Here is a 17,081-nt window from a genome sequence, read left to right on the forward strand (position 1 = left end):
GAGTTAGGAGAAAAATGAAAAGGCATAAATATTTTCTACAGCAATAAATCCTAAGGAAGTAACTAGTGCCAAGACACTTTGTCAACATTAAAAATCCATAGTGCAGGCTGAGCACAGTGGCTTAGACCTGTAATTGTAGCACTTTGTGAGGATGAGGAAGGAGGACTGCTTGAGCCCAGGTTCAAGACCAGCCTGGGTAACAGACTCCTTCTCCATCTCTATAAAAAATAAATCTGGCCAGGCGTGGTGGCTCACACCTGTAATCCCAGCACTTTGGGAGGCCAAGGCGGGGGAATCACCTGAGGTCAGGTTGAGACCAGCCTGGCCAACACGGTGCAACCCCATCTCTACTAAAAATACAAAAATTAGCTGGGCATGGTGGCGGGGGCTTGTAAGCCCAGCTACTCCAGAGGCGGAGACAGGAGAATCACTTGAACCCAGGAGGCGGAGGTTGCAGTGAGCCAAGATCATGCCATTGCACTCCAGCTTGGACGACAAGAGCAAAACTCTCCAATGAATAATCTCACCAATAAATAAATCTGTCGTGCAGCCTGGACAACATGGCGAGACCCTGCCTCTACAAAAAATAAAAATTGGCTGGATGTGGTGGTGCATGCCTGTGGTCCCAGCTACTCAAGAGGCTGAGACAGGAGGATTGCTTGAGCCCTGAAGGTCAAGCCTGCAATGAGCTGTGTGTGCCTCTCCACTCCACCCTGGGCAACAGAGTGAGACCCTGTCTCAGAAAAAAAAAAATCCATACTGGTGTAAACCCCTGTCCAGATTGACTCTTCTGTTAACAAGGACACACTTGGTGTTAGTACGGATCTAGCCTCAAAGACCCTCCTCACAGATGAAGCAGCCCACTGTGACCAGTTGAGGCCTTAGGACCGCAGGAAGAACGTCTCAGAATGAGGGTCAAGCACACTGAGAGTGTGGGCTGGGAAAAGGGGATGTAGTTGTTTCTTCCTAGTCTCAGGAAGCCAGTGCCCCAAGGGTTCACACCTGGGAGGTGCAGGTGTCCTTGGATATGGGCTGTAGAAGAACAGTTTGAATCGAGGTTCTGCCATCCAGTAGCTGTGTGACAGCAAATCTCTTAATCTGAGCCCTGGTAGCCTCATTTAAATTGGACATTTACCTGAGGATTTGTAAAAGGAAAAGAGAATAAACGTCTCTTACATGGTAAGCATTATGATGCCTGTAATTATAATGTCCTTAATGAATCTTGGTTCCCTTTATACACCCAAGGGGATCAGAAGTGACAGGCCGCCGCCCCAGCAAAGTCCCGCAGAAGCCAACCCTCATTCGGTGCTTGGGGTTTCCCAGGCTTTCCCCAAGGTAGTTGGTATTTTGGTATTTTCCCCTGCTTGAATGGCCCTTACTGCCCGGGCAAGGCAGGCAGGAATCTCCATGTCTGGAAAAAGTGGGACCTGGGGCAAGCTGCAAGCTAAGAATTAGGAGCTCGGCAGGAAAGACAGACTAACAGGAAGTGGAAGGGTGGACTTGGAGGAGGAATTGAAACCAAGAAAAGGAAATAGCCCTAGCTGTTGCCTCAGCCTTCCTGGGGGGAGCTGTTACTTGGAGTTGTTTGCCATTAAGTTACCCTCATTTGGAGTAGTACTGACGGGTGCTCAACCGGAACCTGGGTCTACTCTGATGGCGATTTTGAGTTCAAGCAATGCTGCCCCCTACTGGGGGTCGCTAAAAGCACTGCCATTTCTGGGCGGGGAGGATTTTGTTTTTTGTGGTTTTTGTTTCTTTTGTTTTTTTTTTTTTGGGAGACAGAATCTCACTCTGTCGCCCAGGCTGGAGTGCAGTGGCGCGATCGTGGCTCCCTGCAACCTCCGCCTCCTGGGTTCAAGCAATTCTCCTGCCTCAGCCTCCTGAGTAGCTGGGCCTACAGACACATGCCACCACGCCCGGCTAATTTTTTGTATTTTTAGTAGAGACAGGGTTTCACTGTGTTAGCCAAGATGGTCTGCATCTCCTGACCTTGTGATCCACCCGCCTCGGCCTCCCAAGGTGCTGGGATTACAGGCGTGAGCCACCGTGCCTGGCTCTGATTTTTTTTATTATTTTGAGGCAGGGTCTCACTCTGTCGTCACCCAGGCTGGAATGAAGTGGCGCCATGAAGGCTCACGGTAGCCTTGACCTCCTGGACTCCAGCAATCTTCCCACCTCAGCCTCCTGAGTAGCTGGAACCACACAACACCACACAACGTACCACTGTGCTCAGCTAATCTTTATTTTTTGTAGAGACGGAGTCTCACCACGTTGCCCAGGCCTCGGCCTCTTAAAGTGCTGGGATTACAGGCGTGAGTGTGAAGTGAACAGCGGCTCAGGGAGGCCAACCAGGGTCCAAGAAACCCCATCCCTGCTGCCTCCACTGGTCCAAAGCTAGTACCCCCAGCCAGCATGACACTCATGTCCCAGACATTGTGGGTCAACAGAGAGAAATTCAGATAGCTAAGAGAATGGAAACGGACAAAGGAGGCACAGGAGGATTCCGTGCCAGAGTCTGGATTGGTCACCCCCGTTCAGGTTCTGCCTGAGGAAAGGAGAATGGGGTCCGGGCACAGTCAGCTGGACAGAGCATCTGAAGACGGCTTGCACCAGAGCCCTCGTGGCTGAAGGAAGAAGCCAGGGAGTGAGTCAGCCCCAGGGCTTGATGGAACAGACAGGAACTAGATGATCTAGTAAGGGAGAAGCGAGGCTGAGCAAGAGACAGCCCAGGCTCCCTGGCTGCCACTGCCTAATCTGTCCCCCTTCACACATCCCACACACAGTGTTTAGACAGAGCAGCAGAGAAGAAACAGACATCCTGGATCCCGCGGGGAGCAGGCCGGGGCTGGGAACAGGAGGTCTGTTTATTCCTGGCAGTCCCATATTAGAAGGGTCCCACACCCACTTCTGTCAGGCCCCAGGCTGAACTCTCCCAGAGCCTGTGACTTCTGCCCCACCATATCGCGTGGTTCTGAGGGCCGGCCCTGGAACCCTGCGTCCTCCCCACCCACCAGCTCCCTCGAGGATGGATTTGAGGCTGGATGCTTTCGTCTTCCCACTTTTTGTCCCAACAGAAGTCTCTCCTCTTCAGGATCCCTGACTGTGCAGAGCTGGCAGAGCCACACTCCGCGGACCTCCAGCCCTTCGGGCCCAGCTCTCCTGGAGAGCACGGAAGTCCCTTTGCTCCATTTACTTCTTCAGCCAGGAAGTGTTTCCTAATGTCTCACCCCCAGCGCCAGCTTTCCTGCTGCAGTTTCCGCCTGTTCCCTCCCATTTCAGGCCTTAAGGGCGTGTGGCTGGGCTTCTCTCCTCCCCCTCACTCCAAAGCCGCACTTGATATAAGGTGGAAATTGAGGCACCACTCCTCCTGGCTTCCCAGCCTTGAACTTGCGCTTCCCTCTCAGTGTACCTGGTTTCCTCAGTTTCCCTGTGCAGCAAAAGTGTCACTCCCCTCTTGCTTTTCCTAAGCTCCCCATGTGCCTCTCTCAGCGGATCTGTCTTAGAGGGGCCAGGTGCAGAGAAAGGCAAAAATCCTAATAATGTTCCTAGCGATCGCTGCCTGTCACGTCACGGAGTGCTGAAGGACCAAGTGCTGATCTGAGTCCTCATCACACGGGACCTCATTTAGTCTCACGATAGGCGAGTACAACTCTGGGCCCCATTTTACAGATGAGGAAACTAAGGCAAGAGAACTTTAGTCATTTGCCCAAGTTCACCAGCTTTTAAAAGGATCCAGACAGCTCTGATTCCAGCGCCAGCTCATGCCTCTTCATCATGGGGGAGGAAAGAGAGGGAGTCGTTTGTTGGAGCAAACCCCCACCCATCAAGGCCAAGCCACTGGCGTATATGCAGCCATATGTGTTATCCTGTGATATGCCCCACCACGACCTTAATTAATTAGAGGTGGTTTATCTTGTTCCCATTTTAACACAGGCAGAAACCAAGGCCCAGTAGTACCTTACCCAGGGTCACATCCCCAGAGCCTTTTATCCTTCATAGTTCAGAACTTAGAAAGCAGTTGAGAAAAGTATGGAATGACCACAGATTCAGGAAGGCAAGTCTGGCCTTATAAACTGAAAGGCCCATCAGATGATGGGATGGGGAAGTGAAGATCCTCAGGCCCCAAACACCCGCCACTGCCGCCACCACACACGGAAGTGTGGAGGGAGCCTGGTGTACTGTCAACTGACTGGCCAGTCCAGGGGCTTAAATGTAAATGCATCAGCTGAGGCGAGAAGTCAGGAGGGGTAAGTCAATCACTATTATTCATTAACTGGAATGCATTTCTCAGATTACTCCAAGCTGGAGTAGGGAAACTGCCACCTAGGTGGCAGGGCAGAGGGACACTGAGTGGGAGTGGGAGGTAGGCCTCCCAGTTGCTGTGGTTCAGAATATGCCAGGTCCCACCCTCCCAGAGGCGGGGCCGGGGCTGAGTCCCGCCAGCCTTGTTTCTCCATCCCTCTGAGAACCCAGACAGGGGCAGAGCCTGGGTAGGAGAGCCTGGCCCTGCTGTCTCCACCGGGTGGAGACACCATGTGCTTGGTCCACTTGTGCTCTTCAGCCAGGACACCAGACACGGTCCAAACCCCTGCAGGTCTGGCTGCAGCAACTCCCTGACACTCAGGAAGGCCCAGGCTGGGCAGGCAATACCTGCTCCCAACAGCCATGTGAGTAGCTACTCCCCCAACCCCCAAACCCCAGATCCTGGAGAGGCCACTGCACCCAGCCCAAGCCACCAGACCCTCGGGGGTGTGCAGGTGGTACAGCCTGCACCCTGCTGGGAAATCACCCCTGCCTTTGTCGCTGTTCTGGTGGAGGTGGGGTGGGGGGAATCATTCCGATTAGGGCCGGGAGCTCCAGGAGGCCAGGTTTGGGGTAACGAACCCTGAGTCTCACGGGGCTTGAGAGAGTTGATGGTGCTGGGGGGAAGGGAACAGAAACTGGAAGGCCTCTAGAGAGGAAAAGACATCCTGGGCGGAGGGCACTGGAGGAGACTGAGGAAGAGAAAACACGCTTAGGGGAGGGGAAAGGGGGCACAAGGCCTTGGAGGCCCGGGTTCGGGGTGCTGGGGGAACCTGGGAAGGAAGGGGAGCATCTTCCTTCCTCTCAGCCCAGGGTGGCCATGGGGCGCTGATCCCCTGTCCTGGAGGAGGGGAGAGGTATGAATCCTTTCCTTATTGACTTGGAGCCTGGCAACAGCAGCTGCTCCCCTGTTGACAGAAGCAGGAGTTCCCACAGGACCCAGGACCCCTCCCCCGTCCCCAGGATGTGGCAGCAGAGCCATGACACTGGAGGACTGAGACCAGGGAATGACGGGAAGGAGAGGGACAGATGAGAGCCACAGAGAAGCCAGGCTTTGCCCACTGACTCCTCTTCCCTCTCCTCTGGGCTCAGCCTCAGGCCTGGGGGTGTTGGGGAGTCCCTGTCCTTGCTGCGGGCATCTCCATGTTCACTGCCACAGGTCCCCTCTTGCTGCTTCTCTCCTCCCTCCAGCTCCCAGGAAGGACCCTGTTGCTAGTGTGGAGCAAAGACGAGTCAAGTTTATGGGCTGGAAGTCCTACCCGGAGGCTGCTCACTGAGCTGTGATGGCTACAAGGACAGATAGGGGGAAGGGCACAGGGTGCCCGAGACCTGGCCCACTGGAGCCTGTCACCTAATGGCTGGCTGGAAGACCACTACACACCAGCCAGCTCTGGTCCATTCTTTTGGCTCATTTAGGGGCCTCCCCGGTGGAGGCAGGAATACACAAAATGCTTTGGGGCTGGATGGACCCGCCTTTCAGTCTAAACAAGAGACCTAAACACAGCTGCCCAGAAAAGGCAGATAGCAGAAATGGATAAAGCTGGATGGGTGGGGACTGTCCCAAGGGCAGCCATCGGTGAGCTCCGGCTGGTTGCTACCATACAGGACATATGTGTTACCAGACCTGATTTTTCAATAGAAACAAAGATAGTTTTTTATATAAATGTTTAATTGGCAACTCATTGAAAAATTCTGTGTATCAGCGAACATAATACAGCCCACAGCCTGCGGGTCTGTGCCCCTGGACTAACATGCCACCCTGTCAGGAGGACATGACCTGCAGCCCCATCCTAACTCTGGCCACCCCATCCTGCAGGCATGCCGGCTGCCACTCCAGGACTCCCCTGTCCTCAGGACCGAGATGACGCCCAACAGCACTGGCGAGGTGCCCAGCCCCATTCCCAAGGGGGTTCTGGGGCTCTCCCTGGCCCTGGCAAGCCTCATCGTCACGGCGAACCTGCTGCTAGCCCTGGGCATTGCCTGGGACCGCCATCTGCGCAGCCCGCCTGCTGGCTGCTTCTTCCTGAGCCTGCTGCTGGCTGGGCTGCTCACGGGTCTGGCATTGCCCACGTTGCCAGGGCTGTGGAACCAGAGTCGCCGGGGTTACTGGTCCTGCCTCCTCCTCTACTTGGCTCCCAACTTCTCCTTCCTCTCCCTGCTCGCCAACCTCCTGCTGGTGCATGGGGAGCGCTACATAGCAGTCCTGAGGCCACTCCAGCCCCCTGGGAGCACTCGGCTGGCCCTGCTCCTCACCTGGGCTGGCCCCCTGCTCTTTGCCAGTCTGCCCGCTCTGGGGTGGAACCACTGGACCCCTGGTGCCAACTGCAGTTCCCAGGCTATCTTCCCAGCCCCCTACCTCTACCTCGAAGTCTATGGGCTTCTGCTGCCCGCTGTGGGTGCTGCTGCCCTCCTCTCTGTCCGCGTGCTGGTCACTGCCCACCGCCAGCTGCAGGACATCCGCCGGTTAGAGCGGGCAGTGTGCCGCGATGAGCCCTCGGCCCTGGCCCGGGCCCTTACCTGGAGGCAGGCAAGGGCGCAGGCTGGAGCCATGCTGCTCTTCGGGCTGTGCTGGGGGCCCTATGTGGCCACACTGCTCCTCTCAGTCCTGGCCTATGAGCAGCGCCCGCCACTGGGGCCTGGGACTCTGTTGTCCCTCATCTCCTTGGGAAGTGCCAGTGCAGCGGCAGTGCCCGTGGCCATGGGGCTGGGCGATCAGCGCTACACAGCCCCCTGGAGGGCAGCCGCCCAAAGGTGCCTGCAGGGGCTGCGGGGAAGAGCCTCCCGGGACAGTCCCGGCCCCAGCACTGCCTACCACCCAAGCAGCCAAAGCAGCGTCGACCGGGACTTGAACTAAAAAGGAAGGGCCTCTGCTGACTCCTACCAGAGCATCCATCCAGCTCAGCCACCCAGCCTGTCTCCACTGGGCCCCACTTCTCTGGATCAGAGACCCTGCCTCTATTTGACCCCACACTGACTAAATAAAGCTCCTCTGGCTGTTTATGCTTATCTCATTCCATATCTCAGGGCGAGGCAGGAGGAAATGGCTCAACACACCAACAACAGAAAGAACCTACAGACATACGCATGGATTAAGGCAGAGTCATGGATTAAGGCAGAGTCGGCTCCTGGCAGACAAGAAGTGTCGTGTGCACAGACCCTGGAGACAGGGAGCTAGCACTAGCACATCTCAACATCCAGCCGACTCTGCGGGAGAGCCTTGCCCTGACGGGGCCCTAGCTAGCTCCTCCTAGGGTCCAGCCACCACAAAATCCACACAGACGCTGTCTCTGGGAAGTATATTTTATTTACATTTTTAAAATCTTTAACTAGTATCTCTTCCTCCTTTCCACCCCCAGAGACTTGGGAAGGGAAAGAACGGGAACCTCAAACACCTACTCCCCACGTACAAATACACACCCCATGGCTCACACCAGCAAATGAAAGTGAAAGAGAAACAGGTCCGCCCCTCCCTCTGAAGGGCCCACCAAGTCGGGGCAAGGGTGGGAGGGCCCTGGGCTGGGTCTCTAAAGAGAAGGAAAGGAGAGGGGAGCAAGTCAGTTGAAGAGGCTGGAAAGTCATCCAGGGCCCCACCCTCCTCTTCCCTCTGTGCCCTACTGCCTCTGCTGGCGGGCGGGGGCAGGGGTCCCTTCGTCCCCTCAACACCAGACACACAGGCAGGGGCTGCAGCCATTAACGGTCAGGCCTCTGGACACAAAATACTTTCGCTTTGTGGTCTCCTGACGTGGTCACCACCAGGGAGGCATCTCTATAAACAGAAAGCATGTGATTGCAGAGACGGGGGGAACCCAAGCCCACCGCCCAGGGGCCCTAGTGCCCAGCACGGGGCCGACATCTGTGCAGCCAGCATGGGGGGAATGACAGGAAGCCCCCAGCACGGGAGAAGCAGAGCTGACTCCGATGGGGAAAATCAGTCTCAGCCTCTCCCTCATGAGAGAGGAGTGACCCCCGGAGGGTCACTATCAGTCACTGGGGTGGGCGCTGGGCTGTGAACCCTCAGGCTTCCCAGCATCCCTGCCTTAGGAATCCCCTCCCACACCCCAAGGATCCTGTGCCCCCACTACTCCCACCTTCCAAATACACAAGAGATCCCAGCCCTCGGCCAATTCACTTACTTGCTGAGGGCAAAGTCCAGGATCTCAGCCGTGTGGCCCCGGTAGTCAGTAAGCAGGCGGCCGGTCCGGGCGTCCCAGAGGCGCACAATGCCATCCAGGCTGCAGGTGTAAACCACAGCAGTGCCCGCCTCCCACAGCAGCTGCACGATGCCCGACTGCCCCGAGGAATGACAGAGGCAGGGCAGGGGTTGGCAGGAGAGCTGAGAGCCATCTCCTCCCAATTCTCACAAAGAGGGACAGCCACACACAACGGCCAGGCAGGAGCCAGATCTGGGGTAGATGCTCCTGGAGGCCTGGGTTTCCCCACCACCATGGCCACAGCCCACACAATCCCAGCTCCAGCTGCCCGTACCTGGTGCTGACACTGATGCCTAAGAGTCTGCGTAGCCAGGTCATAGATGGCCAAGGTCCCATCCAGGTAGCCAACAGCTGCCAAGGGCATCCTGGGTAGAGGAGCACACCATGAAGACTCATGAGGCCTGGACTCACACGCCCTGCCCTCCCCCCGGGGCCCCGAGCCCAGGCTCCTCCCACAAACCCGTCTCCCCATCCTCACTCACACACTGCAGAAGCCCAAGGACTCCACCGAGTTGGACTCACTCTCCTCCCCTTCTCCCAGGCTGGGCTGGGAGGCCACAGTCTCAGGTCTAAAAACACCCACCACCTGAAAGCCAGAGAGGATCAGAGGAGGGCCCGGAATCCGGGTGCTTAATGGAGAGAAAGACGGTGGGGAGAGGAGACAGTGAAGACCCAGGAAGGACGGAGAGGAGTCGAGAAAGCGGAGGCCCCAGCCGGGCTCCAGGTCAACTCACCTTGCCAGTGGTGGCACTGACCAGCTTGGCCTGGCAGTCCACAGAGCCAGTTAGGATCAAGCTGCCATCCTGGTTGGTGGCAACACAGGTGAGTGGGCCCTGGTGACCCTCAGTCCCTAGCATAGAGCAGGGAGGCAGTCAGGCTTCATCCTACCTCTCCTCTGAGTCCTCCCCCAGGATCTCAGCCCCTCCCGACAAAGGCCCAGGCTAACACTTCCCCCACCTCTGATACCTTTCAGTACATGGATGGGGCTTCCCTGCTTCAGGTCCCAAATCCTGATGGTGCCATCTTCGTAGCCTACCACAGCTCTCTTCCCTGAAGAGAGGCACAGATGAAGAGAGGGCAGAGGGCACGCTCGGATACACTAAGCAAGGGAACGGGGAGAGGGAGAGGAAAGAACAGTGGAAGCACCCAGACACTGCCCCAGGAATCACAGGTGAGTTCAGAGCAGGAAGGAGGCGCTATGAGCTTTGGGGCCCAGGAGGTAAGCACTCCAAAGAGCAGGCCTCAGAGTTTGCCGGCTGTGGCCCAGAAGGCTGCTCCAGGAGGTGTATATCCCGGGATTCAGCCTCTGCACCCAGGAAAGGACACTCAAGGGAGGTGTTCTCACCATCAGGGAGGACTCGGCCACAGGTGGCTGGGCAGTTGGGACCCTGAAAGGTCTTGCAGTCACCATTCGGGACTTTCCACATCCAGGTGTTGCCGTCGGCTGTGCCCGCCAACAGGACAGGTGCCCGAGGATGCCACTCCATCCACTGGACAGGGAGGAAGGGGCAGCAGGAAGGCCTGTCACCCCATCCCACCTAGAAGCCTGTCCTATGAGCTCCACCCAAGGTTTCCTGCCTCTGGGGTTCCGCGGGGATTTTCCAGGTAGCAGGCAGACCTTCTTCCTGTGCCTTGGGGAGCACTGGCTCAGAGCTGGCTTGGCTCAATAAAGGAAGAACTGGCCTCCCAAGCTTGTACACCCAGCAACCCAAGGCCCCACAGAGCTGACTCCCGCTCTGATGATCTTACCTCCAGGTCTCCCGCTTCAAAGGACCAGACCTCCTCCTTGGTGTCCACCTGCCACACCTTCAAGAGGCCACTCATGTCCCCTGTGGCCACTAGAGTGGAGTCATGGCTGAAACCAGCACAAGTCACAGAGTCTTTATGGCCTTCAAAGAAAAGTGGGCAGAAAGAGAGGAAAAGAATAGGGTACCTGGTGCTGGGGGCATGTGATTCTGCTATCTGGCCCCCTGAAACGACCAGCTAGGAAAAAAAAAGAGGGGCGGGCCTGAGCAGAACAGGTGCTGGAACTCACTGCCGCTCTAGGACCCAACCCTCCCATGTCTCCCCAGGAGAGACACTGCTAGCCCTCACTCAACCAGGCCAAGCCCCAGCCTCCTATGCCTTCCCGCTTCTGTCCACTCTACACCTCTGCCCACAATCCCAAGTCCTCCCCTCTGCCCAACTGCTCCTATACCAGTGTGACCTCCTCTGGCCTTTCCTGGACTCCCTTGGCCAATGAGTGCCTCCTGCCTCTGTGCCCAAAACACATTAGTATTCTCCCCATGGCCCTGGGGCCCAGCACAGAGCTGGCACAAAAGAGACGTCACTAAGTGGCTATTGGATGCACGACCCCTGCAGGCCAGGCTCCTAAGATCTCCCAAAGGAATATGACCTCTCCGAGCCCTCTACCTCAGCCCCCTCACCTGCACACTCAAAGAGCAGCTCCCCATCGCTGAGCCGCCATACAAAGGCTTTGTCATCTTCACCCCCGGTCACTGCCAAGGTGTTGGTCTTGGGGTCCAGGCTCACACAAAACACAGATGCTGTCCCAAGAGATATTCCATGGGTAAGGGGACAGAGCTCCCACCTAGGACTCTGTCCTTCAGAACCTTCAGGAAACCCACCCCCTTTCACCCAAAGCAATATGTCTTTCCTCCTGGAAAACACAGGCACATCCAAGTTCTTCCAAGTTTCAAGAATCGGGTTGTTAAGATCCTTCCCATATTTGCCAAGCTCCCTATTTGCCAGAGCAGATCCCCTCACTGTGCGACTCCCCTTACCACCCGGCACCAATGCCATGGACAAGAGGTGGGTACAGGTGCAGGCCCTACAGGTCTCAGCATGGGATGCCACCAGGTTGGGTACAGAATGAGGAGAGCATCATATTAGGAGTTTCTTACTAAGAACTAGCACTTGAGAAAATTATATAAAATATGCTCAAAAAGATACAATTATCTCTAATTTTATTTTACGTTATTTTTTTGAGATGTAGTCTTGCTCTGTCGCCCAGGCTGGAGTGCAGTGGCGCAATCTCGGCTCAATGCAACCTCCGCTTCCCAGGTTCAAGTGATTCTCCTTCCTCAGCCTCCCAAGTAGCTGGGATTACAGGCACATGCCATCACACCCAGCTAATTTATTTATTTATTTTTTTAGTAGAGATGCGGTTCGGTTTCACCATGTCGGCCAGCCTGGTCTTGAACTCCTCACCTCAGGTGATCCGCCTGCCTTGGCCTTCCAAAATGCTGGGATTACAGGCGTAAGCCACCGCACCTGACCAATTATCTCTAATTTTATACTCACTACTTTTATTAACTTTTATCAAAGATAACTTTTTTTTTTTTTGAGACACTTTCATTCTGTTGCCCAGGCTGGAGTGCAGTGGCGCGATCTCGGTTCACTGCAACCTCCACCCCTCCAGGTTCAAGCGATTCTCCTGCCTAAGCGTCCAGAGTAGCTGGGATTACAGGTATGTGCCACCACACCCGGCTAATTTTTGTTTTTTTTTTTGTTTGTTTGTTTTTTTGGGCTTTTTTTGAGACAGCCTTGCTCTCTCACCCAGGCTGGAGTGCAACGGCGCAGTCTCAGTCCACTGCAACCTCCGCCTCCCGGGTTCAAGCAATTCTCCTTCTGCTGCCTCAGCCTTCCGAGTAGCTGGGACTACAGGTGCCCACCACCACGCCCAGCTAATTTTTGTATTTTTAGTAGAGATAGGGTTTCACCACATTGGCCAGGCTGGTCTGGAACTCCTGACCTTGCAATCCGCCTGCCTCGGCCTCCCAAAGTGCTGGGATTACAGGCGTGAGCCACCACACCCGGCCAAATTTTTGTATTTTTAGTAGAGACTGGGTTTTGCCGTGTTGGCCAGGCTGGTCTCGAACTCCTGACCTCAAGTGATCCAGCTGCCTCAGCCTCCTAAAGTGCTGGGATTACAGGAGTGAGCCACCGCACCTGGCCAAAGATAACTTTTTAAAAGAGAACTAAGAGGTTAATCAAGGTTAACCGGCAAAGTAGAGGGAGGACTTGAAGCCTGGTGTCTCAACTGATGCCAGAAGTCAAGCAGTCATCCATTCTGCCACAGGTCCCCACCTGTGGGCTCCTCCAGCGCAAGGCCAGCATCTTGCTCATTTCTGTGTCCCCCATAACGCTCTGTCCACGGCGGATGTTGAATGCTTACACACCCACCTAAACTGATTGGAGGTGAATCGCCTCAAAGACCTACCTGAGTGCAATGCAAAGGTGACCTCACTATCGTCGGGGCCCTCCATGCTGCCGACCACCCCTTCCTGGGGTTCTAGAACCCAGCCCTCTTCGTTGCCCTCTTCCTCCTCTTCTTCCTCAAAGTCCACATCTTCCATCTCCTGGGCGAGGTCATCTGCTTTGGGGAGAGGGTTAGAAGATGGGGCTCGGAAGGCGGTAAGAGGTACGGAGAGAAGCGTGAGGAGGCCTGAGGCTGGGGCAGGTAATGTGGCGAGAGGGCAAGGTGGAGTCAGACACACCGGGGTCCCAGGGGCGCGCGGGACACAGCACGGGAGGCCAGGGCTGGCCAGCGACCGTGCGGGAAGGGAGGGCCAAGGGGATGATGGGAAGGGGGTGTGTGAGGGGAAGGGCCAGAGGAGGCGTCAGGGAACCCCCACCCCAGCCAGGCCTGAAAACTAAGTCTGAGGGTGGGAGTGGGGGAGGAGGGGAAGAGGGATATCGGTAGGAATGACCGGTCGGGTGTGGAGGGGAGCGAGGAAAAGCAGGGGTCAGAGGCCAGGGGTGAGCGTCTCCTGTCCCATGGCCTGAGGAGCGGCAGTTCTCACCTGGGTCCGGCGGACCGGGATCAAGTTCTACCACCTCGATAATCTCTTCATCACCATGGAAGCTTAGGGTCTCCAGTGGGGGGGTGTCAGCAGCAGCCCCGCTTTCCGATTCGGACTCCATGCGGCGCAAGCGGCCGATCCACTTCTCTGGGCCCAAACGCCTCCCAGAGTCAGCTCTGCGCGACGACGCGGAACTCGAGCCCCTCCTCCCGGGAGGAAGTAGGCGTAGGCGACTCCCCGGCAGGAAGAGCGACGGCCGTTCGGCCAATAGCTACGAAGGTTGGCTGGACGCCCCACCAATCACAGAGTGGCATTGGAAGACGGGGCCGAGGCGTGGTAGAGAAAACCCAAACTCCGCCCCGCCTGACTCCGCCCCCAACTGGAGGGAAACAAGCGAGCGTGCGCGCCTCCGGGGTCTCCTGGGAAAAGTAGTTCTCCTGGGTCGGCTCTGTGGGCTTCTGGGAGATGTAGTTTCTGGTCTGTAGGCAGGACGGAAGGAGCGGGGAAGGCCCCTTACGCAAACTACAATTCCCGGCGGGGAGCGCGGTGAAGTGGGGTGGGATCTGAACATGGCGGCGGTGGTAGCTGCTACGGCGCTGAAGGGCCGGGGGGCGAGAAATGCCCGCGTACTCCGGGGTAAGGAGAGGGGCTCCGGGGAGGGCAGGACAGCAGAAGATCCCTTTTCTTTCACATCCAGCCTGACGGTAGCAGGAGGTCAGGGCTCTCGGTTCCTGACCACACTTTTCTGCAAGATCTTAGAGTCTGGGGGTGAAGAGATGCTCTTTAGAGGTCACCCAGTGCATCCCCCCGCCTTTGGGTTGCTCGACACCTCCGGGGTCTTGCTGCGAGAGGGAGCTCCTAGGAAGCCTGTTAGACTCCCGCGCTCCAGGTGTTTCACACTCACCGCAGTGCAGAGGAAAGAGCCCCAGGCTTCTGGAGGCTTGGGTTCCAGCCCCGGATAATTAGAAGTTTGACCTTGGGCAAAGCAGTTTGTCTCTCAGGGCGTCAGTTTCCTCTTCCATACAGTGCAGGGGATGGAGTAGACTATCTTTAAGGTCCCTTCCAGTGCTAACATTTGCAGTTTCAAAACCTTTTCCCGGATTTCCTTCATACGTCTCATGCGAGTCCCACTGCAGTCCTTCCCATCCTGTCGTCTGAGGAAGAACAGCGAAGCTTTTCGTCCTGGCACCAGGGTGATGAGCTCGCAGTGACGTGGAAGTGGCTTCCAAAGGTGCCACCTCGATGGCGATTTTCCCATTTCCCTTTGGATTCTCCCTGGCACTTGTTACTTCAGACTGCAGTCACTCCCCTTCCCCAGATCTCAGCCGTTCCTCCCCAGCCCTTACTGCCCCCCCACCTCCCCGCTTGCTTTCTTCTCATCTCTTCTTACTGACCTTCCTTACCTCCATCCACAGGCATTCTCGCAGGAGCCACAGCTAACAAGGCTTCCCATAACAGGACCCGGGCACTGCAAAGCCACAGCTCTCCAGAGGGCAAGGAGGAACCTGAACCCCTATCCCCGGAGCTGGAATACATTCCCAGAAAGAGGGGCAAGAACCCCATGAAAGCTGTGGGACTGGCCTGGTGAGTTTTAACCACCCCTTTGCCCACCGACGGGGCGTGGCTTCTAGGGAAGGGCAGGACTCAGAAACTTCTCCAAGTTTCAGGTGGCGAGCTGAATCCAAAGTTGTGGGAACAGAATTGTTGGGTTCGATTGGAATCTGAGACGGGTGGGGCAGGGGATATGGGAAAGTATGTGAGAATTGAGAAGATAGTGGGTTTACTGTGGAGTAAGCTGAGTTGATCTGATTCAGACTTGGGTCCCTGGCCTCATCCTGCCTTTTGGGAGCTTGGAGTGAGACTCAAGTTGAAGTTAAGTAGTTTGCTGAGATCATGTGAGATTGTACTAGTTGTATAGTAGTACTCAGAAGGCGTTATGAACATTGTGATTGGGCTCTGACTCTGACCTTAATACGTATTATTGACCAATATTAAAGGGAAAGGAGGAAGAAATCAACTTTTTTCTGCATGTGAGGTGTGCTAGCACTTTGCCATGTAATGTTTTAGGGTTTGAGATAAATATTACATCCCCATTTCACAGAGGAAGGAACTGAGGCTGAGCTAGGATTCTCACCTGGTCTGTGACTCCATGCTCTTTCCCCCACACCAAAGTGCCTCCCAAGCAGTGGTTACTTAGCTTAACTGAGGGGAAAACTGGGAGGGGACCTTGACCAAGTCTCAGAGAGGGAAAGCTTCAGGGCTGCCTGGAAAATCCTGCACAGGTGCTATTGCAGGAATGCATAGCTCGTGCTGAGGATCGGGCTCTAGTGGGGAGGAGGAAAGAGGTAGGCATAGACCCAGCCACACTGGGCCTTTTGTGCCATGCTTAGGAGTTGGACTTGGCCAGGAAGTGATGGAGCACTATTAAGGGGTGTTAAGCAGGGAAGTGACAGGATCTGATTTGTGTGGGTCCCTCCAGCAGCCAGCACAGAGGACGAATAGACTATAAGAGGTATTGCAGCATTCATGCAATTGAAGCTAGAATGACTCCCCCCAGCTCCTCTGGCTCAGGCTTGGCCCCTCCCCAAACCCCGTGCACATCTCCCCACCCGTAGGGCCATCGGCTTCCCTTGTGGTATCCTCCTCTTCATCCTCACCAAGCGGGAAGTGGACAAGGACCGTGTGAAGCAGATGAAGGCTCGGCAGAACATGCGGTTGTCCAACACGGGCGAGTATGAGAGCCAGAGGTTCAGGGCCTCCTCCCAGGGTGCCCCATCCCCTGATGCTGGGTCTGGGGTGCAGACCTGAGGAGTGCTGCGACCCTCCTAGGCTATTGACTGTGAAGCCCTCAGGTTCGGCCCGGATTTCAGTTCTTGCCTCTGAGGTCCACCAGAGGGCGCATAAAGCCCAGGCTGCTGCCAAACCCTACGCCGCCCCACACCAAGGAGCCAGCCAAAGGCAAATAAAGTTACTGAGTGTTTAGTGGAAAGGAACCAGGTCTGGGTTTGTGAGTCCCTTGGGATGGGAGGGGCAGAGGGTGGGGCTGGTTACTCATGTGTGCTCCCTCTCACAGAGCTCAGTGTTCCCAGCTGGATGGTGGGGCAAACCCAGAGATTTAAGTGCAACCAGCCTAGGCCCTGAGCCCTCGGGACCAAGCCCTCAGAGCTGCCGCCCAGGAGGGGTGGGGTCCCACTCAGCCTTGAAACAATAAGCAGAATCAAAGAAGGTATTCAGGGTGTGGAGGCAAAAAAAGCATGGCTCTTTACTGAGTCCAAAGGACTCGACTCTGGGCCTCAGTTTGCTCGTTTGTTTTTTTGTTGGGTTTTTTTGTTTGTTTGTTTTGTTTTTTTGAGACGGAGTCTCGCTCTGTTACCCAAGCTGGAGTGCAGTGGTGTGATCGTCAGCTCACTGCAACCTCCACCTCCTGGGCTCAAGTGATCCTCCTACCTCAGCCTCTTGAGTAGCTGGGACCACAGGTGAGTGCCACCATGCCCAGTTACTTTTTGTGTCTTTATTTTTATTTGTATTATTTATTTATTTATTTATTGAGACAGAGTTTCACTCTTGTTGCCCAGGCTGGAGTACAATGGCATGATCTCAGCTCACGGCAACCTCTACCTTCTGGGTTCAAGCGATCCTCCTGCCTCAGCCTCCAGGGTAGCTGGGATTACAGGCACCCACCGCCACTCCCAGCTAATTTTTTTTTTTTTTTTTTTTTTGTATTTTTAGTAGAGATGGGGTTTCACCATGTTGGTCTGGCTGG

The 17,081-nt window shown here is 55.7% G+C and overlaps 3 protein-coding genes across 4 annotated transcripts; 2 read left to right on the forward strand and 1 right to left on the reverse strand.

Moving 5' to 3' along the window:
- Window positions 1–2,198: 2,198 nt before the first annotated feature.
- On the forward strand, window positions 2,199–7,300 carry GPBAR1 (G protein-coupled bile acid receptor 1). The gene is made up of 3 exons (XM_023220920.2): window positions 2,199–4,247; window positions 4,562–4,667; window positions 6,119–7,300. The coding sequence occupies exons 1-3, from the start codon at window positions 4,090–4,092 to the stop codon at window positions 7,154–7,156; spliced, it is 1,302 nt and encodes a 433-aa protein (XP_023076688.1). The 5' UTR covers window positions 2,199–4,089; the 3' UTR covers window positions 7,157–7,300.
- A 288-nt stretch (window positions 7,301–7,588) lies between these two features.
- On the reverse strand, window positions 7,589–13,610 carry AAMP (angio associated migratory cell protein). Of its 2 annotated transcripts, none has more exons than XM_023220919.2 (11): window positions 13,319–13,610; window positions 12,736–12,888; window positions 10,940–11,059; window positions 10,263–10,402; window positions 9,859–10,003; window positions 9,480–9,563; window positions 9,248–9,363; window positions 8,996–9,099; window positions 8,788–8,878; window positions 8,436–8,590; window positions 7,589–8,068 (listed from the first exon to the last, which is right to left on the reverse strand). In XM_023220919.2, the coding sequence occupies exons 1-11, from the start codon at window positions 13,437–13,439 to the stop codon at window positions 7,993–7,995; spliced, it is 1,305 nt and encodes a 434-aa protein (XP_023076687.1). In that variant the 5' UTR covers window positions 13,440–13,610; the 3' UTR covers window positions 7,589–7,992. The 2 variants fall into 2 exon arrangements, with proteins under 2 accessions (XP_023076687.1, XP_023076686.1); XM_023220918.3 differs by having other exon boundaries at window positions 12,736–12,891; window positions 13,319–13,525.
- Window positions 13,611–13,745: 135 nt separating this feature from the next.
- Window positions 13,746–16,311, forward strand: LOC111548481 (probable hydrolase PNKD). The gene is made up of 3 exons (XM_023220966.1): window positions 13,746–13,954; window positions 14,734–14,902; window positions 15,934–16,311. Exons 1-3 carry the CDS (start codon window positions 13,888–13,890, stop codon window positions 16,124–16,126), a joined length of 429 nt encoding a protein of 142 aa, XP_023076734.1. The 5' UTR covers window positions 13,746–13,887; the 3' UTR covers window positions 16,127–16,311.
- The last annotated feature ends 770 nt before the right edge of the window (window positions 16,312–17,081 follow it).

This window comes from Piliocolobus tephrosceles, chromosome 11 (genome assembly GCF_002776525.5).
Source record: "Piliocolobus tephrosceles isolate RC106 chromosome 11, ASM277652v3, whole genome shotgun sequence".
Taxonomy (NCBI): Eukaryota; Metazoa; Chordata; class Mammalia; order Primates; family Cercopithecidae; genus Piliocolobus; species Piliocolobus tephrosceles.